The sequence below is a fragment of the Hypanus sabinus genome, chromosome 3 (assembly GCF_030144855.1).
Source record: "Hypanus sabinus isolate sHypSab1 chromosome 3, sHypSab1.hap1, whole genome shotgun sequence".
In the NCBI taxonomy this organism is placed as follows: domain Eukaryota; kingdom Metazoa; phylum Chordata; class Chondrichthyes; order Myliobatiformes; family Dasyatidae; genus Hypanus; species Hypanus sabinus.
Genome location: NC_082708.1, coordinates 100,245,475 through 100,268,394, shown reverse-complemented (window position 1 = coordinate 100,268,394; position 22,920 = coordinate 100,245,475). Strand labels below are relative to the sequence as shown.

At 46.6% G+C, this 22,920-nt stretch overlaps 1 protein-coding gene across 5 annotated transcripts in view; it reads right to left on the bottom strand.

The window, feature by feature from the left end:
• The window catches only part of tll1 (tolloid-like 1), a 393,309-nt gene that overhangs the window by 79,947 nt on the left and 290,442 nt on the right, over positions 1–22,920 (bottom strand). For all 5 annotated transcript variants that reach the window (XM_059964873.1, XM_059964872.1, XM_059964869.1 and 2 more), the window contains 2 exons: positions 22,375–22,535; positions 7,416–7,596 (listed from right to left, as the gene is read on the bottom strand). In XM_059964873.1, coding sequence (XP_059820856.1) covers positions 7,416–7,596; positions 22,375–22,535 — 342 coding nt within the window. The remainder of the gene's footprint in view (positions 1–7,415; positions 7,597–22,374; positions 22,536–22,920) is intronic.

Here is a 22,920-nt window from a genome sequence, read left to right as displayed (position 1 = left end):
AGCAGGTGCTACACCTTGCCCAAGTGTGAGCTGATCGGGGAGGGGGGGGGGATAAGCAGGTGCTACACCTTGTCCCAGTGTGAGGTGATCGGGGGGGGGGGGGGGGATAAGCAGGTGCTACACCTTGTCCCAGTGTGAGCTGATCGGGGAGGGGGGGGGGATAAGCAGGTGCTACACCTTGTCCCAGTGTGAGCTGATCGGGGGGGGGGGGGATAAGCAGGTGCTACACCTTGTCCCAGTGTGAGCTGATCGGGGGGGGGGGGGATAAACAGGTGCTACACCTTGTCCAAGTGTGAGCTGATCGGGGGGGGGGGGGGATAAGCAGGTGCTACACCTTGTCCCAGTGTGAGCTGATCGGGGGGGGGGGGGGATAAGCAGGTGCTACACCTTGCCCAAGTGTGAGCTGATCGGGGGGGGGGGGATAAGCAGGTGCTACACCTTGTCCCAGTGTGAGCTGATCGGGGAGGGGGGGGGGATAAGCAGGTGCTACACCTTGTCCCAGTGTGAGCTGATCGGGGAGGGGGGGGGGATAAGCAGGTGCTACACCTTGCCCAAGTGTGAGCTGATCGGGGGGGGGGGATAAGCAGGTGCTACACCTTGCCCAAGTGTGAGCTGATCGGGGGGGGGGGATAAGCAGGTGCTACACCTTGTCCAAGTGTGAGCTGATCGGGGGGGGGGGGGGGATAAGCAGGTGCTACACCTTGTCCAAGTGTGAGCTGATCGGGGGGGGGGGATAAGCAGGTGCTACACCTTGTCCAAGTGTGAGCTGATCGGGGGGGGGGGGATAAGCAGGTGCTACACCTTGCCCAAGTGTGAGCTGATCGGGTGGGGGGGGGGATAAGCAGGTGCTACACCTTGTCCAAGTGTGAGCTGATCGGGGGGGGGGGGAGATAAGCAGGTGCTACACCTTGCCCAAGTGTGAGCTGATCGGGTGGGGGGGGGGATAAGCAGGTGCTACACCTTGTCCAAGTGTGAGCTGATCGGGTGGGGGGGGGGATAAGCAGGTGCTACACCTTGCCCAAGTGTGAGCTGATCGGGGGGGGGGGGGATAAGCAGGTGCTACACCTTGTCCAAGTGTGAGCTGATCGGGGGGGGGGGATAAGCAGGTGCTACACCTTGTCCCAGTGTGAGCTGATCGGGGGGGGGGGGGGGGATAAGCAGGTGCTACACCTTGTCCAAGTGTGAGCTGATCGGGGGGGGGGGATAAGCAGGTGCTACACCTTGCCCAAGTGTGAGCTGATCGGGTGGGGGGGGATAAGCAGGTGCTACACCTTGCCCAAGTGTGAGCTGATCGGGTGGGGGGGGGGATAAGCAGGTGCTACACCTTGTCCAAGTGTGAGCTGATCGGGGGGGGGGGATAAGCAGGTGCTACACCTTGTCCCAGTGTGAGCTGATCGGGGGGGGGGGGGGAGATAAGCAGGTGCTACACCTTGCCCAAGTGTGAGCTGATCGAGGGGGGGGGGATAAGCAGGTGCTACACCTTGTCCCAGTGTGAGCTGATCGGGGGGGGGGGGATAAGCAGGTGCTACACCTTGTCCCAGTGTGAGCTGATCGGGGGGGGGGGATAAGCAGGTGCTACACCTTGTCCCAGTGTGAGCTGATCGGGGAGGGGGGGGGAGATAAGCAGGTGCTACACCTTGTCCCAGTGTGAGCTGATCGGGTGGGGGGGGGGGGATAAGCAGGTGCTACACCTTGTCCCAGTGTGAGCTGATCGGGTGGGGGGGGGGATAAGCAGGTGCTACACCTTGTCCCAGTGTGAGCTGATCGGGTGGGGGGGGGGATAAGCAGGTGCTACACCTTGTCCAAGTGTGAGCTGATCGGGGGGGGGGGGGATAAGCAGGTGCTACACCTTGCCCCAGTGTGAGCTGATCGGGGGGGGGGGATAAGCAGGTGCTACACCTTGTCCAAGTGTGAGCTGATCGGGGGGGGGGGGGATAAGCAGGTGCTACACCTTGTCCAAGTGTGAGCTGATCGGGGGGGGGGGGGATAAGCAGGTGCTACACCTTGTCCCAGTGTGAGCTGATCGGGGGGGGGGAGATAAACAGGTGCTACACCTTGTCCCAGTGTGAGCTGATCGGGGGGGGGGGATAAGCAGGTGCTACACCTTGTCCAAGTGTGAGCTGATCGGGGGGGGGGGATAAGCAGGTGCTACACCTTGTCCCAGTGTGAGCTGATCGGGGGGGGGGGGGGATAAGCAGGTGCTACACCTTGTCCAAGTGTGAGCTGATCGGGGGGGGGGGGATAAGCAGGTGCTACACCTTGCCCAAGTGTGAGCTGATCGGGTGGGGGGGGGGATAAGCAGGTGCTACACCTTGTCCAAGTGTGAGCTGATCGGGGGGGGGGGATAAGCAGGTGCTACACCTTGTCCAAGTGTGAGCTGATCGGGGGGGGGGGGAGATAAGCAGGTGCTACACCTTGCCCAAGTGTGAGCTGATCGGGGGGGGGGGGGGGATAAGCAGGTGCTACACCTTGTCCAAGTGTGAGCTGATCGGGGGGGGGGGATAAGCAGGTGCTACACCTTGTCCCGGTGTGAGCTGATCGGGGGGGGGGGGGGAGATAAGCAGGTGCTACACCTTGCCCAAGTGTGAGCTGATCGAGGGGGGGGGGATAAGCAGGTGCTACACCTTGTCCCAGTGTGAGCTGATCGGGGGGGGGGGGATAAGCAGGTGCTACACCTTGTCCCAGTGTGAGCTGATCGGGGGGGGGGGATAAGCAGGTGCTACACCTTGTCCCAGTGTGAGCTGATCGGGGAGGGGGGGGGAGATAAGCAGGTGCTACACCTTGTCCCAGTGTGAGCTGATCGGGTGGGGGGGGGGGATAAGCAGGTGCTACACCTTGTCCCAGTGTGAGCTGATCGGGTGGGGGGGGGGATAAGCAGGTGCTACACCTTGTCCCAGTGTGAGCTGATCGGGTGGGGGGGGGGGATAAGCAGGTGCTACACCTTGTCCAAGTGTGAGCTGATCGGGGGGGGGGGGATAAGCAGGTGCTACACCTTGTCCAAGTGTGAGCTGATCGGGGGGGGGGGGGATAAGCAGGTGCTACACCTTGCCCAAGTGTGAGCTGATCGGGGGGGGGGGATAAGCAGGTGCTACACCTTGCCCCAGTGTGAGCTGATCGGGGGGGGGTGATAAGCAGGTGCTACACCTTGTCCAAGTGTGAGCTGATCGGGGGGGGGGGGATAAGCAGGTGCTACACCTTGTCCAAGTGTGAGCTGATCGGGGGGGGGGGGATAAGCAGGTGCTACACCTTGTCCCAGTGTGAGCTGATCGGGGGGGGGGAGATAAACAGGTGCTACACCTTGTCCCAGTGTGAGCTGATCGGGGGGGGGGGGATAAGCAGGTGCTACACCTTGTCCAAGTGTGAGCTGATCGGGGGGGGGGGGATAAGCAGGTGCTACACCTTGTCCAAGTGTGAGCTGATCGGGGGGGGGGGATAAGCAGGTGCTACACCTTGTCCCAGTGTGAGCTGATCGGGGGGGGGGGGGATAAGCAGGTGCTACACCTTGTCCAAGTGTGAGCTGATCGGGGGGGGGGGGATAAGCAGGTGCTACACCTTGTCCAAGTGTGAGCTGATCGGGGGGGGGGGGATAAGCAGGTGCTACACCTTGTCCAAGTGTGAGCTGATCGGGGGGGGGGGATAAGCAGGTGCTACACCTTGTCCAAGTGTGAGCTGATCGGGGGGGGGGATAAGCAGGTGCTACACCTTGTCCAAGTGTGAGCTGATCGGGGGGGGGGGGATAAGCAGGTGCTACACCTTGTCCCAGTGTGAGCTGATCGGGGGGGGGGGAGATAAGCAGGTGCTACACCTTGTCCAAGTGTGAGCTGATCGGGGGGGGGGGAGATAAGCAGGTGCTACACCTTGTCCAAGTGTGAGCTGATCGGGGGGGGGGGATAAGCAGGTGCTACACCTTGCCCAAGTGTGAGCTGATCGGGTGGGGGGGGGGGGATAAGCAGGTGCTACACCTTGTCCAAGTGTGAGCTGATCGGGTGGGGGGGGGGGGATAAGCAGGTGCTACACCTTGTCCAAGTGTGAGCTGATCGGGGGGGGGGGAGATAAGCAGGTGCTACACCTTGTCCAAGTGTGAGCTGATCGGGGGGGGGGGAGATAAGCAGGTGCTACACCTTGTCCAAGTGTGAGCTGATCGGGTGGGGGGGGGGATAAGCAGGTGCTACACCTTGTCCCAGTGTGAGCTGATCGGGGGGGGGGGGGGGAGATAAGCAGGTGCTACACCTTGTCCAAGTGTGAGCTGATCGGGGGGGGGGGGGGAGATAAGCAGGTGCTACACCTTGCCCCAGTGTGAGCTGATCGGGGGGGGGGGGGAGATAAGCAGGTGCTACACCTTGTCCAAGTGTGAGCTGATCGGGGGGGGGGGGAGATAAGCAGGTGCTACACCTTGCCCCAGTGTGAGCTGATCGGGGAGGGGGGGGGAGATAAACAGGTGCTACACCTTGCCCAAGTGTGAGCTGATCGGGGGGGGGGGGGATAAGCAGGTGCTACACCTTGTCCAAGTGTGAGCTGATCGGGGGGGGGGGGGGGGAATAAGCAGGTGCTACACCTTGTCCAAGTGTGAGCTGATCGGGGGGGGGGGGGAGATAAGCAGGTGCTACACCTTGTCCAAGTGTGAGCTGATCGGGGGGGGGGGGAGATAAGCAGGTGCTACACCTTGCCCAAGTGTGAGCTGATCGGGGGGGGGGGGATAAGCAGGTGCTACATCTTGCCCAAGTGTGAGCTGATCGGGGGGGGGGATAAGCAGGTGCTACACCTTGTCCAAGTGTGAGCTGATCGGGGGGGGGGGGATAAGCAGGTGCTACACCTTGTCCCAGTGTGAGCTGATCGGGGGGGGGGGGGGATAAGCAGGTGCTACACCTTGTCCCAGTGTGAGCTGATCGGGGGGGGGGGGGATAAGCAGGTGCTACACCTTGCCCCAGTGTGAGCTGATCGGGGGGGGGGGGGGATAAGCAGGTGCTACATCTTGTCCAAGTGTGAGCTGATCGGGGGGGGGAGATAAGCAGGTGCTACACCTTGCCCCAGTGTGAGCTGATCGGGGGGGGGGGATAAGCAGGTGCTACACCTTGCCCAAGTGTGAGCTGATCGGGGGGGGGGGGATAAGCAGGTGCTACACCTTGTCCAAGTGTGAGCTGATCGGGGGGGGGGGGGGGATAAGCAGGTGCTACACCTTGTCCAAGTGTGAGCTGATCGGGGTGGGGGGGATAAGCAGGTGCTACACCTTGCCCCAGTGTGAGCTGATCGGGGGGTGGGGGATAAGCAGGTGCTACACCTTGTCCAAGTGTGAGCTGATCGGGGGGGGGGGGGGGATAAGCAGGTGCTACACCTTGTCCAAGTGTGAGCTGATCGGGGGGGGGGGGGGGATAAGCAGGTGCTACACCTTGTCCAAGTGTGAGCTGATCGGGGGGGGGGAGATAAACAGGTGCTACACCTTGTCCAAGTGTGAGCTGATCGGGGGGGGGGGGATAAGCAGGTGCTACACCTTGTCCAAGTGTGAGCTGATCGGGGGGGGGGGGGGGATAAGCAGGTGCTACACCTTGTCCAAGTGTGAGCTGATCGGGGGGGGGGAGATAAACAGGTGCTACACCTTGTCCAAGTGTGAGCTGATCGGGGGGGGGGGATAAGCAGGTGCTACACCTTGTCCAAGTGTGAGCTGATCGGGGGGGGGGGGATAAGCAGGTGCTACACCTTGTCCAAGTGTGAGCTGATCGGGGGGGGGGGGATAAGCAGGTGCTACACCTTGTCCAAGTGTGAGCTGATCGGGGGGGGGGGATAAGCAGGTGCTACACCTTGTCCAAGTGTGAGCTGATCGGGGGGGGGGGATAAGCAGGTGCTACACCTTGTCCAAGTGTGAGCTGATCGGGGTGGGGGGGGGGGATAAGCAGGTGCTACACCTTGCCCAAGTGTGAGCTGATCGGGGGGGGGGGATAAGCAGGTGCTACACCTTGTCCAAGTGTGAGCTGATCGGGGGGGGGGGGGATAAGCAGGTGCTACACCTTGCCCAAGTGTGAGCTGATCGGGGGGGGGGGGGATAAGCAGGTGCTACACCTTGTCCAAGTGTGAGCTGATTGGGGGGGGGGGGATAAGCAGGTGCTACACCTTGTCCCAGTGTGAGCTGATCGGGGGGGGGGGGGATAAGCAGGTGCTACACCTTGTCCCAGTGTGAGCTGATCGGGGGGGGGGGGGGATAAGCAGGTGCTACACCTTGCCCAAGTGTGAGCTGATCGGGGGGGGGGGATAAGCAGGTGCTACACCTTGCCCAAGTGTGAGCTGATCGGGGGGGGGGATAAGCAGGTGCTACACCTTGCCCAAGTGTGAGCTGATCGGGGGGGGGGGGATAAGCAGGTGCTACACCTTGCCCAAGTGTGAGCTGATCGGGGGGGGGATAAGCAGGTGCTACACCTTGCCCCAGTGTGAGCTGATCGAGGGGGGGGGGGGGATAAGCAGGTGCTACACCTTGCCCAAGTGTGAGCTGATCGGGGGGGGAGATAAGCAGGTGCTACACCTTGTCCAAGTGTGAGCTGATCGGGGGGGGGGGATAAGCAGGTGCTACACCTTGTCCAAGTGTGAGCTGATCGGGGGGGGGGGATAAGCAGGTGCTACACCTTGTCCAAGTGTGAGCTGATCGGGTGGGGGGGGGGGGGATAAGCAGGTGCTACACCTTGCCCCAGTGTGAGCTGATCGGGGGGGGGGGATAAGCAGGTGCTACACCTTGCCCAAGTGTACGTTGCAAGCTAGTGGAAGGAAGGGGGTGCCTTTCTTCCTTTGTCGGAGATGTATCTCCACCTCACTATCTGTGCGTGTGGCTCACCACTGTATTATTTCTACGTTTATCACTACTATCTTTTCAGAGTAAAGGAACCACAGTGGCTACTCCCATATTCTCTGGAATCATGCCTCTTGCTAGTGATGATACAATGATATTTGTTAATTGCCTCAGCAATCTCTTATCTCACCTCTCTCAATAACCTAGAATGTATCCATTCAAGCCTTGGTGACTCATCCACCTGATGCTCTTCAAAAGACCCAACTTCCTTCCTGATATATAAATGCCCAAGAACATCATCCTATTAAAAGGTTTAATATGTCGAGTTACTACCTTTATAAAGCATGGATCAATACTTAATAATGCATTGTAGAAGGGACATATTTAAAAATTAAAGGATAGAAACCTTCAAATAAACCTGCAAGGAAAATTGCAAATGAGACATTAATCTTCTGTAAGCATCAGTTTGGAGACAGTGAACTTTTAACCAAAACTGGCTGGTCAACCATCCATAAATAGAATAACAATTGCCAGGACATTACCATAACCATATGGCAGCAGATAAGCAATCATTAACTTAGCTGTTTTTGCTATCAGTTGAACATGAAATATGAGACTGAAAGTTCTATAGAGATCAGCACACCTGAGAAGAAATGGGCCTTGAATCCTTTCTTTGAAACAGTATTGTCAGATTTGAACTCAATCCTCATGTTGTTGTACTGTGATGTTATAACCTCAGGCAGTTCTGTCCCACAAAACTTTCCATGAAGCTTGGAATCAGATGAAAGGCCGCTGCGGATTTCCACATAATCATATTTGCATATCTGTTGTTAAAAAGATAAGCAGACAGATTACTTCAAGTATGAATGCGTTACATTTGGTTATAACCATTGTCTGCTTTTCACCATTGGTGTTTTTAAACCCATTCAGCATTGTAATAGCACACTTATCAATTGTGAAAATATAAAGCTGTTTTGAAGCTTAATAACTTGCAACTAATAACTCATAATAAAAGGTTAATTTCTTTCAGAAGTATCACTTTTAACACGAATCCAAGAGAAGGAATCAACTTCAATCAAAAAATGAATTTATTGAGAGGAATATTGAATTGCAAATTCATTTCAATGTTAAGTTGTTTACCATTTTAATAATAAATTATAAAAATAAACAGAGTATTAAAAATAAAGAAATCAAAAGGAAAGACAAGAGGGAAAAAATGAAAATGACAGAGACATGATACAACCAGAATCAACAAGAAGCTGATAAAATTATTTGAAATTAGCCCAACATAGTGAGAACAATTGATGTGAATAGCTATAACATGAGTTTAAACTCTGGAAACGTGAAAGATACTAGTGGATATGAAGCAGCTCTTCACAAGAAAGGAATAATCAAAATGAAGTTGTTTTTTGGGCCAAGGGAGAAGAAAGAGGCCCCTTTTCTTCTCTGCTTAACAGTTCAGTAATTTGAATTTTGCCTTATATAAAATTCTAATGAGCATCCAAACTCCAATTTGCAGAAAATATACGCCACTTACAAACCCGCCTAAAATTGGATTTGTGAGTTTCAACAAATGGAATTAAGAAACATTGCCACTCTATATCTCAATTTTCCCTCAATATTTAATGTTGCCTATCATTTCCTAGATTAGAAAAACATCAGTTTAAAATCTCCCTGAAATATTTGCAGAGGATGCTGCACCAGTAAAGGTTGAGAAGGCAGACAGATGGGTTGTAGGGAGAAAAAAAAATCTTCACATGAGTTAGAGTTGCCGAGAGTGGATGCAAAATTGAAAATAACCACTTTAAAATGTAAAGAGCGAGTCAAATACAGGAGCCATGTCCAATATCCATTCTCGCTTCTTTTATATTTTATGTACCTGAAGAAACTTCTGTTATCCTCTTTAATATTTTGACTGGCTTACATTTGTATTCCACTAAGTTTTGCTATATCATATGCCCTCTCTTTTGGCCTTTAGGTTGGCTTTGACTTCTCTTGTTAACTATGGTTGTGTTATCTTTCCCTTAGACCATAAGACATAGGAGCAGATTTGGGTCTTTTGGCCCATCAAGTCTGCTCTGCCATTCAATTATGGCTAATTCTTTTTCTTTTTCTCCTTTTCAACCCCATTTCTCAGCCTTCTCCCCATAATCTTTGACACCAGGTCCAGTCAGAACCTATCAATCTCTGCCTTAAATAAACCCAACGACCTGGCCTCCACAGCTGCATGTGCCAACAAATTCCATGAATTCACCAGCCTCTGACTAAAGAAATTCTCCACATGTCTGTTTTGAATGGACACCCCTCTATCCTGAGGCTGTGGCCTCTTCTCCTAGACTCCCCACCATGAGAATCATCCTTTCCACATCTACTCTGTCTAGGCCTTTTAACATTCAAGATATTTCAATGAGATCCTCCATCATCCTTTTGAATTCCAGTGAGTACAGACCCAGAAGCATCAAATATTCCTGATATGATAGCCTTTTCATTCCAGGAATAATCCTTGTGAACCTCTGGATCCTCTCCAATGCCAGCACATCACTTCTAAGATTAGGAGCCCAAAACTGTTCACAATACTCAAGGTGAGGCCTCACCAGTGCCTTATAAAGCCTCAGCATCACATCCCTGCTCTTGTATTCTAGTCCTCTTGAAATGAATGCATTTGCCTTCCTCACCACCAACTCAACCTGCAAGTTAACCTTTAGGGTGTTCTGCACAAGAACTCCCAAGTCCTTTTGCATCACAGATTTTTGGATTTACTCCCCGCTTAGAAAATAGTCCGTACATTTATTTCTACTACCAAAGTGCATGACCATGCATTTTCCTACATTGTATTTCATTTGCCACTTTCTAATCTGGCTAAGTTCTTCTGCATCCTACCTGTTTCCTCAACCCTAGCTGCCCCTCCACCAATCTTCATATCATCTGCAATCTTGTCAACAAAGTCATCTACTTCATCGTCTAAACCATTTATATACAGCATAAAAAGAAGTGATCCCAGCACCGACCCCTGCGGACCACAACTAGCCCCTGGCAGCCAACAATAAAAGGATCCTTTTATTCACACTTGCTGCCTCCTACCAATCAGTCAATGCTCTAAGCATGTTAATAACTTTCCTGTAATACCATGGGCTCTTAACTCGGTGAGCAGCCTCATGTGTGGCACCTTATTACTACTACTTCATCTTTGGGATGTATATAGCCTGTGCCTTCTGAATTGCTTCAAGAAATTGCAGCCATTGCTGCTCTGCTGTCACCCCGCCAGTGTTCTTTTCCAATCAATTATGACCAACCCCTCTCCAACGTCTCTGTAGTTCCATCGACTCCACTGTCTTCAACTTCTTCTCAAATTTCAGGGTGAATTCAATGAAATTATGGTCACTTGCTCTTAAGCTCTCTAATCAATTCTGGTTCATTGCATAATGCCTAGTCCAGAATAGCTGATTCCTCTAGCGGGCTCAACCATGAGCAGCTCTAAAAAGCCATCTTGTAGCCACTCTTGAAATTCCAACTCCTGAAATCCAGATTTTCACAATCTACTTGGATATTGAAGGTCTCCATGACGATTGCAACATTGCAATTTTAGTACGCATTTTCTATCTCCCATTGCAATTTGTTAGGCCACATCTTTATTACTATTTGGGGGGGCGGGGGGTTCTGTATATAACTTCCATTAGGGTCCTTTTACCCTTGCAGTTCCTTAACAATGATTCAACACCTTCAGACCTAATGTCACCTCTTTCTAATAATCTGATTTCATTTTATTTTACCAACAGAGCAATGCCACCCCCTCTGGCTTCCTGCTTGTTCTTTCGATATGATGGTATCCTTCCACATTAAACTCCCAGCTATCATCTTCTTTCGACCATGATTCAGTGATGCCTACAACATCATCCCCGCCAATCTGCAACTGTGCTGCAAGTTCATCTACCTTCTTCCATAAACTGTGTGCATTTAAATACAACACCACCAGTCCTGTATTTATCTGCCTTTTACATTTCAACTCATCATGTCGACTACAATTTTGCCCTATCAACTGCCTCCCCTCATACACATTGCCTCTGTTTGTGAACCAGCTACTTCAACTTCAGCACTATCATCCACCTTTCCTACAATATTTCTTGCATTGAAACAGATGCAGCTTAGGACTCTAGATGTACCATTCTCAACCTTTTGATTCCTGACTTTGTCTGAGGTCCTACCAACATTTGTCTCCACAACCTCTCCATTAACTGTTCGGGCACTCTGGTTCCCATCCCCCTGCGACCCGAGTTTAAACCCCAATGAGCAACATTAACAAACCTCCCCCTGAGATATTAGTCCACCCCGAGTTCAGGTGGAAACCGTCCCTTCTGTACAGGCCCCACCTTCCCTGGCAGAGAACCCAAATATCTTGTGCCCTTCCTCCTACACTCCTCCTTAGCTATGCATTAAACTGTATAATCGTCCTAGTTCTGCCACTTAATTACACTTAATTATGTTGAAGAAAGCTCAAGTATGTTTATTACACTCAGACTATTTACTTTGTTAAATCACTTAATTCAGTTTCATTAGTTTTATTGCTTCAAGATTGCTTGTTTTCCTAGTTTCTTAATAAAGGATCGAATGTATTCTTGTTACTGGATTGGAGAGAACGTCATTCAGGATGAACTCCCCCATGCTTAGCCTTTAAGCTGGGTTGTTTTTTTTCGTGTAGACGCTACATCATGAGATGGGGTTGGGGTTGGTAGGGGACAAAAAAAGAGAACCTACTGCCAACTTATTAGTGAGAGAGGAGGAAGATAACAATGACTGATTAAAACCACACTATCACATCAGCACTGGTAATACCAATAAAACACAGCTAGTTGGAAAATAATTGTCTATGCTCTGCAGATTTAAACTATTCCAAGTATATTCAATTGCATAGTACAAATTTCATTTTAGAAACAAAGAGAAAACTTGGAGGCAGCAGCAGTATTTTCATTATGTAGTACAATCTGTTTGACCCAACTGAAATAACTCCGATATTACCATAATGAATCATCTAAGGAATATCATTGGTCTCTCTTTGTGCATCTAAGTGGAAGCATACTCTACAATACTCTACACTAAATGAGAACAGAAGAATAACAATAAAGATAAGAAAATAATAATCATTAAATTACACCGTAGTTCAAACTCACAGGAAAAAAATGCACCGCAGGTTTTCATTGGGTTCAAGGTGCTATTTCTAACATGAAGTATTTCTTCACAATCTCTATTTTATTTTAATATAATTGATGCACCCATCCTGACTTCATTGCATTTTTCTGCAATTAAGCGTTTGCTGGCAATGCTAAAATGCAATTGCAGACACAAATCCTTTGAAAAGTAACAATTAAGTTTTATCATAAACTTCAGTTAACCATTGCGTGAAATATTTACCCTTTCTTCCATGAGTTCCTCAATTTATTCCACTGTCCTTCAAGTTCAAAACCTATCCATTTCATCACTTCCAATAAAATTTCTACCTAATTCCTGTATGAAACTTGGATCTTATCAAGCAGCCTGAGATATTTGGTCAGAATAAAGGCAGTACATATGTGTAAATTATTCTTGTTGTTGTTCTCATTCTTCAAGTGCACACTGAGGCTACGTCCACACTAGACTGGATAATTTTGAAAACACTGGTTTCACGTAAAAACAATAGGTGTCTACAACAAGCGTTTTTTAAAATACCTCCGTCCACATTAAAACGGGTATTTGGGCGAATCTTCTCCTACTGGGCATGTGCAGGACACATCTACGGAAATCAAGCGACATTTTTAGTGTCAAATCTCGCTGTGAAAGTGCGTGTTTGTGCAGTTACAGACTAGAAAAACTTAAAAGGAAATTGCCAAACGACAGACAGCTGTTTGCTCTCATGAAGGAGAACCTAAAACTAAAAAAAACTAATACTGGAGCGTATGGAGGCAACCGACAGGGAGTTCACGGACAGTATGACCCGGCTGACAACGAACATTGAAAAACTGACTAACTCTTTTGCATTAATAAAGCACCTTGTTAAAACATGTCTCAATCAGTGTTAGCTTGTATTTCCATACAATGTTACATTAAGCTGCTACACATCTATTGTCAGAGAAGTACTTGCATAAATGGGTAAACCACCTTCATACGAACAAGGACAGAAAACAGGGCAAAGTGAGTACAGTATACTTATTTATTCAGTAAGTTATGGGTCAAAGTATTTGGTGAGTATATTTCTAACTCTTCTGGCTTCAGTCTTGTTGCCGTCTGTTCTGAAATTGTTAGATTGTGTGGGGGGGTTGCGTTCAGGAGAACAATGAAATGCCACCATCTGTTCCGTCACGTCATGACAGCATTTCTAGAAATCTCCAGTTACCCCGTCCACACTATTCTTGCCCAAGCGGCGTTTTCAAATTTACACACTCTGGAGGGCGTTTTCAATGTGGATGGAGGGTCAAAACGAAGAGAAAAAGCTTCGGTTATGAATTTATCCAGTCTAGTGTGGACGTAGCCTGAGACAAACGAATGGCAGTGACACTTTAGTCACTGATGTAAGCACCATCACAGTTTTGATAGTTCAGCATTATTTCCCCAGCTTAATCAACTGTATGATTCCATTAACAAATGGTGTTCATTTCACATATAAAGCAGATTTGTTTCTTTTCTATCAGTTATTTTGAAACATCCTAACTTGCACTATTTTTTTAAAGTAAATGGACATTCAATCAGAATCAGATTGCATATCACCGGGATATGCAAATTTGTTGACTTTGCAGCAGCAGGAAAATGCAATGGATAATAATGGAGAAACAACTGCAAATTACGGTAAATATATATATATATAAAATATGTAAATAAGTTGTGCAAAAATAGAAATAAAGTAGTAGTAGTGAGGTACTGTTCATGGGTTCAATGTCCATTCAGAGAATGGTTGGCAATGGAGAAGAAGCTGTTCCTGATCAATAATTTTGTGTTTTCAGGCTTCTGTACCACTTTCCCGATGGTAGCAATGAGAACAAGGCATGACCTGGGTGGTGGGGGTCCTTATGATGGACGCCACCTTTTTGAGGAATCTCTCCTTGAAGATGTCTTGGTTACTTTGGAGGCTCATAATGGAGCTGACTAAGTTTACCATTCTCTGCAGATTAATTCAATTCTGTGCAGCAGCTCCCTCATACCAGACAATGATGTAGTCAGTTAGGATGCTTTCCATGGTACATCTGTAGAAATTTTCAAGTGTTTTTGTAGACATACCAAATCTTCTCAAACTCCTAATGAAATATAGCCGCTGTCCGGCCTTCTTCGTGTCTGCATGAGCGTTGAGTCCAGGATAGATCCTCAGAGGTATTGACACCCAGGAATTTGAAATTGCTCACCCTTTCCCCTTCTGATCCCTCAAAGAGGACTGGCGCATGTTCCCTCATCTTACCTTTTCTGAAGGTCACAATCTGTTCTTTGGTCTTACTGATGTTGAGTACAAGCTTGTTGCTATGACACTACTCAACTAGCTGATATATATCACTCTTGAATACCCTCTCGTCACAGTCTGAAGTTCTGCCAACAATGGCTGTTTCAGCAGCAAATTTATAGATGGCATTTAAGCTGTGCCTAGACACGCAAACAAGGGTGTAGAGTAGAGCAGAGTAGTGGGATAAGCACACGTTCCTGTGTTAAATGCTGAGCTGGAGTCAATAAATAGCATGCTGACATAGGTATTTGTATTGTCCAGTTGATTCAAGGCTGCGTGAGGAGCCAATGAGATCATGTCCGCCTTCGACCTATTGTGCTGATCGGCAAATTGCAGTAGGTCCAGGTCCTTGCTGAGACAGGAGTTCATTCTAGGCATAACCAACCTCTCAAAGCACTCTGTCACCATTGATGGAAATACTACTGGACGATATTCATTAAGGCATCTCACTCTGCTCTTCTTGGTTACATATATAAGTGTTGTCCTTTTGAAACAGGTGGGAACTAACAAATGGAGCAAGGAAAGAGTGAAAATGTCTTTGAACATCCCCAGCAGCTGGTTCGTACAGGTTTTAGATGGCCTACTAGGCACTCCATTGTGGCCTGTCACCTTGCAAGGGTTCACCATCTTGAAAGGTAGCCTGACGTGAGCCTCTGAAACTGAGGTCACAGGGTCACTGGGTGCTGCAGGGATCCTCATAGCTGCAGTTTATTCTCCCCTTCAAAGTGAGCATAAAAGGCATTCAGCAGATCTGGGAGTAGAGTATTGCTGCAATTCATGGTGTTTCTACTGGATTTATTATAGGTCAGAATATTAAGAATATTCCTTTAAAGGACAGCTCAAAATTTCATGTGTGATACTGAAATACTTACTATGATGAATAAATGTTATTCCTTATTAATACATTTTGACTTTTTGTAATAAAGACAAGTTTATGAGTTTAACAATCCTGTAACCTGAACTATGATATTTAAAAGAAAAGAACAGTGTGGAAAACCACAAACCCATTTGACTATAAGAACATCTGGACTATTGTTTACTGTCTACAGCTCCACATCAATGCCAGAATTCCAAGCAAACACATCTCCAAACTCCTTGACCTGGGACCCAGCACCTCCCTTTGCAACTGGATGCTTGACTTCTTGAACAACTGACCACAACCAGTAAGAATAGGCAACAACACCTCTGTCATGATTATCCTCACCCCTGATGCCCTACAAAGCTGTGTCTTCAGCCCCCGACCCATTCACTGAAGAATGGATCACCAGATTCTGCTTTAACTCCATCTACAAGTTTGCAGGTGACACCTCTAATAGTCGGCAGAAGCTTAAATAATGATCAGTCGCAGTACACAAAGTCTAATGACATGGTGCTATGATAACAACAGTTCTCGTATTGTCAGAAAGAGAAAAGAGAAGCTCATTGACTTCAGGAAGAGAAGTAATGTACACGCTTGTTTACATCAATGGTGCCGAGGTGAAGAAGATGGAGAGCTTGAAGTTCCTACATTACCAACAGCCTGTCCTAACCACATTGATGCAAAGGTCAAGTCAGTTCACCAGCTCCTCTACTTGCTCAGGAAGCTAAAAAAATCTGACATGTCCTCTTTGACTTTCACCAACTTTTATTGGTGTACCGTAGAAATCATCCTCTTCAGCCACATCAATGCTTGGTGTGGCAACTGCTCTGCCTGAGAGCACAAGAAACTGTAGACGATTATGGACACAGCACAGTATAATCACAGAAACCAGCCTCATGGACTCTTCTCCACAGCCAACATAATCAAAGACCTCAGCCACTGTCTCCTCTCCCATCTCCACTAGCCAGAAGATACAAAAGCCTGGAAACATGAACCACCAGGCTCAAGGACATCTTTAATCCTGCTGTGACAAGACTATTAAACAGTCCTCATCCATGAATAGAAACAAATCTTCACTCCCACTTGACAGTGTACATAGATACCATTCATGGAAGTACAGCGTGATGTACTTTTCATACTAAGCAACACTGCAAGGCATCAGGAATATTCAACACAGTAGCGTAGCAGTTAGCATAGTACTTAATAGGCCAGTGACCCAGGTTCATTGCCCAGCACTGCCTGTAAGGAGTTTGTACATTCTCCCTGTGACCTTGTGTGTTTCCACTGGGTGGTCTGGTTTCATCCCACATTAGGTTAATAGGTTAATTGGTCACATGGGTATAATTGGGTGGTGCAGGCTCATTGCTGCAGAAAGACCTGCTAATGTGCTGTATCTATAAATACATACTTTTTTTTAAATGTACAGTATAAGCAGTATAAGGTTTTTTTTTTCCAGAAGAGGAAAGGATATGAGAAAAACAGGTTTTATTTGAAAGACAGGCATAGAGTCTTGGCTGCTGGCTACTTGCATCTAAATTTCCCACGAACACATTGATACATGAACCTAAAATACTCCGTAAGGAAACTTTGTAGCTGCATCCATTACTACCAAGAGACTTGTGCCCATGAATGATCCAGTAAAATCCACATGAATCCTCTGACAGGCCAATGTAGGCTGTTCTCTGAGATGGAGAGGCACTGCCCATAGCATCTTCTGGATGCGTTGGCATCCCAAACAAGGCATAGCGAGCAGTGTGATCTGCTGACCTATCCCAGAGCACGAGCCAAAACTTAGAGCCAAAGCTTTCATTTTGACCCCACCTAGACGATCAGCATGTAGCTCCTCCAACACTTGAGCTCTCAGCTTGGATGGTACATCTCTCAATCCCCACATAAGGCAATCCATATCAAGGGCAAGTTCATCCCGGCAGGGATAAAAATGGAAGAGCTTGAATTTCTGCTGCATATTCCAGCCATTTTATGTTATCATATGGACTTGAAAGAGTGTGGGGTCTTTTCCGATGTCCCTTTGGATCAGCTCTGCCATAATAGGGGGACTTTTGGTTTGTATTAGAATGTCAATGAGTGTCCTCTTTTGTACACTTTTCAGGTATGTCCAGTGTTATCAGGACAATCCATCAGCAATTTTAAGATTAGTTGTCCTCTTGAATTTGATATTACAATTGTGTCCTCCAAGAAACAGAGCCCATCTCTGCACTTGTGCTGCTGCTGTTAGTGGAACAACCTTCTGTGGATTGAAAATGGACACTAGTGGTTGATGATCAGCAATGAGGGTAAATTCTTTCCCGTAGAGGTACTGGCTGAACCGTTTTATACTCCAAACCAAATTCAAGACCTCTTTGTGAACAACACACACAAGATGCTGGAAGAACTCAACAGGCCAGGCAGCATCTCTGGAAAAACGTACAGTTGATGTTTCAGTCCGAGAACCTTGAAGATTCAGTGTAGGCATCCCTGAAAGAGACTTTGCAGTGCCGTAATCCAATCACAAACAAGAGAAAATCTGGAAATCCAAGCAGCACACACAAAACACAAAACATTGACTGTGTTCTTTTCCATAGATGCTGCCTGGCCTGTTGAGTTCATCCAGCATTTTGTGCGTGTTGCCTGAATTTCCAGCATCTGCAGATTTCCTCCTGTGACCACATTGTGAATCTGTGCATGATTTTTCTCTGCAGTGGTAAGGAAATGTAATGCATAGGCTCTGGGGAGTTCTCTTCCATCACTCAGCATGTGATGTGACTGCACCTATCCTATGAGGCAAGGCATCACAGGAACGCTTCACTGGACGATGCAGATGAGTACCATATCTGACATCACCATTTTCTTTGCCTTTTGGAGAGCCACCTCTCACTATACTGTCCTTTCCCCCTTCTTCCGAATCTGTAGTAATGCGTTCAAGGGGTGGTGCACAGTAGGCCGGTTTGGTAGGAACCTGTTATAGTAATAGACAAATCCTAAAAAGAACCATAACTGTGACACATCCTTTGACCTAGGAGCATCCACCACTGTTTGAATTTTCTCAGCACACTTATGTAAAATCTTATGCATCAATGGTGTCACCACAGTAAGTGATACTTGGTTTAGCGAATTCACACTTGATATATCATGACTGAGTCCATAACACTGAACAACAAAGATTCCGCTTCCTGAATACTTTTGGATGTACAAGGGGTGATTGATAAGTTTGTGACCCAAGGTAGAAGGAGATGAGTTAAACAGCTCTCGTTACATTCACATGCAGTTCAAATCTTTGAGTGTTTATGCAGAAAGTTAAAATGGACTCCTTCTACCTTAGGCCACAAACTTATCAATCACCCCTCGTATCTTATGGATTCTGGGCTGCTGATCGTGAAAATCATCATGAAATTTCCCTATCACATATTATTTCTTTGAAACCGCCTGTTATTTCAATTCACAATTCAAGTCGGAATAACTGATGCCAAGACTAAGGAAGGCATTTTTGTTGATCCACAAATCAAACAAGTCATCAGTGACAGGCAATTCGAGGAACTTCTAGTGGGACCAGAGAAAATTGCATGGAAAGCATTCAAGGAAGTTGTTGAAAATTTTCTTGGCAACTACAGATCACCAAACTATATGCAGCTGGTTGACAATATGCTTTAAGCCCATGAAGTGCCACATGTCATTAACGATTCATTTTCTGCATTCCCATTTAGACTTCTTCCTTGCAAATCTTGGCACTGTCAGTGAAGAGCATGGTGAAAGGTTTCATGGAGAAATGGTATCAAGGCAACTGGAATCCATCATTGCTGGCTGATTATTGATGGACACTTAAGCCAGAAGCCTCAAACACTGAGTACAAATGAAAATCATCAACAAAAGATTTTTAGCTTAGTTGAACTTCTGTGAAGTATCAGCACAGTTACGCAATTAAGCACATTATATTCAATAAAAGTTAATTTCATGTTTCTCCAAATTCCTACGTGATACAAAAAGTCTGAAATGATATTTGTGTTCAGATTCAAGCAATCATAATCAAAAAAATATTCTGAGGAAGCAACACGTAAAAAAAAATTGTTGTCCAGTGTAATCTTCTAATCATTTTAACACTGTCTTGAGATTTTGGAGGCGTTCCCTGTTATCCTTACCAGTAATGGTGTTGTCATCCAGATAACACTAAGTGCCTAAACAGTCTTTCAGCATCTGGTTCATAGCTTTCTCCCAGATTACAGGTGCAGATGCTGCTCCAAAAATAAGCCTATTATACTGTTAAATCCCTTTGTGAGTGCTTATGGTAAGAAACACTTTGTATTCTTCTTCAATCTCCGTCATTAGGTAGGCCTCGGCTAAGTCCACTTTGCTGAAGTGTTTCCCTCCAGAAAGGTTTGCAAAGATATTCTCTATCCTGGGCAGGTCATATTCATCTACTTTCAGTACTGGGTTGATGGTGACCTTAAAATCATCACAGACCCTGACAGGCCCATCCTTCTTTGCTACTGGGATCATAGGCATTACCCATAGGCTCCACTCAACCTTAGAAAGAATTCTTTCATCCTGTATGTGATCTGGCTCACTGGCTATTTTATCACAGATGGTATAAGGAACCAGATGGGCTTTGTAAAACTTACATGTGGCATATTCATTTAACACTACTTTGCCTTTGATATATCTGAGTTTTCCAATACCATCCTCGACACTGATATGGCATCATCCAGCTTTCCACTGACTCTATCGCAGGGTTTGGATCTCCAATCAAGTTGTAGTTGGCTCAGCCAATTATGCCCCATTCTGACATTCCTGTTTTTGCCACGTCCAAGCTCAATGTGGCTTGTTGATCGTTGTATTTCACTGTTACGAGCATCTTTCCCCATAGGAGTTAACTTTTCTCCAGTATAAGATCTTAGTAGGATATTTGCAGGCGTCAGTTCAGTATCTTTGAAAGGCCATTCAAACACATTTTGTGGAATGAGTGAAACCGCCGTGCCAGTGTCCAATTCCATTTTAATTAATTTGCCATTCACTTCTGGTGTAAATTATACTGTTTGTCTCTTGTTAGTTATCACATTGTAAGTCTCAAGGCTATTCAGTCCTGGGTCATTCTCATCATTGTCAGATTTTTCATCAATAACATGCAGATTGGTGCCTTTTTTGAAACTGCAACTTGACTTTTCATCTTTTTCTCTTCCCTGTGCAATCTGCCTGACTTGCTTTTTGAATGTGTCCTACTTTGGTGCATATTCTGCAATTCTTGTCTTTAAACCTGCATTATTCTGGTTGAACATGAGCCCCTGCCATTACAGTAACACAATTTGTTCACGCAGACTGGTTTCTATTTAGACGTTGCAATTTTGTTCATGTTCACGGCAACTCAATTACCTCTCTGGCTGCTATATCCACTGGTACCGCAATTCCAACTGCTCTTTTAAATCTGAGTTGAGCTTCATTTAGGAGCCATTTTGAATACTTTAGTGTAAGATTCCACAAACCAAATGATATCACAGTGCATACTTTAGCCTATCACTGAACTGACAATGCTTGGACAGCCTCTTCAATTCAGCCACATACGCTAAAATGGACTCCCCTTCCTTTTGATTCCACTTATAAAACCCCAAGACTGATACAGTTCTTTGAGGAGATGACCAGGCATATAGATGAGGGTAGTGCAGTGGATGTGATCTACATGGATTTTAGTTAGGCATTTGACAAGGTTCCTCTCGGTAGGCTTAGTCAGAAAGTCAGAAGGCATAGGATCCAGGGAAGATTGGCAACTGGATTCAGAATTGGCTTGCCTGCAGAAGGCAGAGGGTTGTGGTGGAGGGAGTACATTCAGATTGGAGGGTTGTGACTAGTGGTGTCCCACAAGGATCTGTTCTGGAATCTTTTTGTGATTTTTATTAATGACCTGGATGTGGGGGTAGGTTGGCAAGATTGCAGATGACACAAAGTTTGGTGGTGTTGTAGATAGTGTAGAGGATTGTCAAAGATTGCAGACAGACATTGATAGGATGCAGAAGTGGGCTGAGAAGTGGCAGATGGAGTTCAACCTGGAGAAGTGTGAGGTGGTACACTTTGGAAGGACAAACTCCAAGGCAGAGTACAAAGTAAATGGCAGGATACTTGGTAGTGTGGAGGAGCAGAGAGATCTGGGGGTACATATCCACAGATCCCTGAAAGTTGCCTCACATGTAGATAGGGTAGTTAAGCAAGCTTATGGGGTGTTGGCTTTCATAAGTTGAGGGATAGAGTTAAAGAGTCGTGAGGTAATGATGCAGCTCTAAAAACTCTAGTTAGGCCACACTTGGAGTACTGTGTCCAGTTCTGGTCACTTCACTATAAGAAGGATGTGGAAGCATTGGAAAGGGTACAGAGGAGATTTATCAGGATACTGCCTGGTCTAGAGAGTATGGATTATGATCAGAGATTAAAGGAGCTAGGGCTTTACTCCTTGGAGAGGAGGAGGATGAGAGGAGACATGATTGAGGTTTACAAGATATTAAGAGGAATAGACAGAGTGGACAGCCAGCGCCTCTTCCCCAGGACACCACTGCACGGCACAAGAGGACATGGCTTTAAGGTAAGGGGAGGGAAATTCAAGGGGGATATTAGAGGAAGGTTTTTTACTCAGAGAGTGGTTGGTGTGTGGAATGCACTGTCTGAGTCAGTGGTGGAGGCAGATACACTAATGAAATTTAAGAAACTACTAGACAGATATATGGAGGAATTTAAGGTGGGGGTTATATGGGAGGCTGTGTTTGAGGGTCGGCACAACATTGCAGGCCAAAGGGCATGTAATGTACTATATTATTCTATATTCTATGTTCTATCCTATGCTGCATAGAATTATCTTCAGTAAGATACTGGAACAAACATTTGTTGAAATGCAGAAGAAAATTCAACACATTTTCCTTTTCAATTTTGAAGGAAACCAGGAAGGCATCAGCTCTAACAGTCTTCAGGAAAATCTGCTTTTCTTTGAAAAATCTCACAATTTACTACTCAGTGTTACATGTAGGAAAAGTTGAGAAGTAATTTGTCTTGCTGCTTACTGCTTGCTGCAAGGGAATTTTACTATTGGCCACCCCTTCCAAACAGTGGATTTTCCATTAATTTTAACAGCACTGAACACTGGGGTGCTGAGGACAGGTAACTAAATGCCTTTATCTCTGCTGATGCTTCCTGGGCACACATTGCAATTGGTTTTGAACCTACAAAGTCATACAGTTTTGTTACTTTACATCAGTGAATGTTTTCCTAAGATTAAAAATTTTCTCTGTATGTTGCAGGAACATTTAGACTACTTACATCATTGCCCTCTAGTTCAAAAAATTCAAACTGCATAGAGATCCTGTACTGCGAGGGAGCCACAACTTGCCAGATGCAATTCTTGTTTGGAGGGTATTCCTTTGGCCAGCCTGGTGAGGTGATTGTTCCATTTAGCTTTGACAGAAGTCCTCCACAGGCAGCTAAAATTTAAAAATAGCAAATTTAAATTACAAACTCAATCTTCATACAACTAGAAATAATATCAATACAATGACCCTGGCTTAACAAGCTGATGTTTAAATAGCTAAGTAATATCAGTAATGAAGAAATAGTAATGCAAGGTACAGCCTGAAAGTCTCTTCACAAGGTTAAATGAGGTTTGGCTTCGATCTTCCTGATTTCATGCCATAACCTGCTCTGTGGTTTGATTGTTTAAGTGCTTTGATCAGCAGGAAATAGTCCAGTGGGACCAATTTTGCATTGTTCTTGCAAAGAACCAGCACAAATGATAGGCTGACAGCCTCATCCCACCTCGTCACTCCTTGCAATAAAGTCATCACTTGAAATGGCATAATAGGAAAGGTG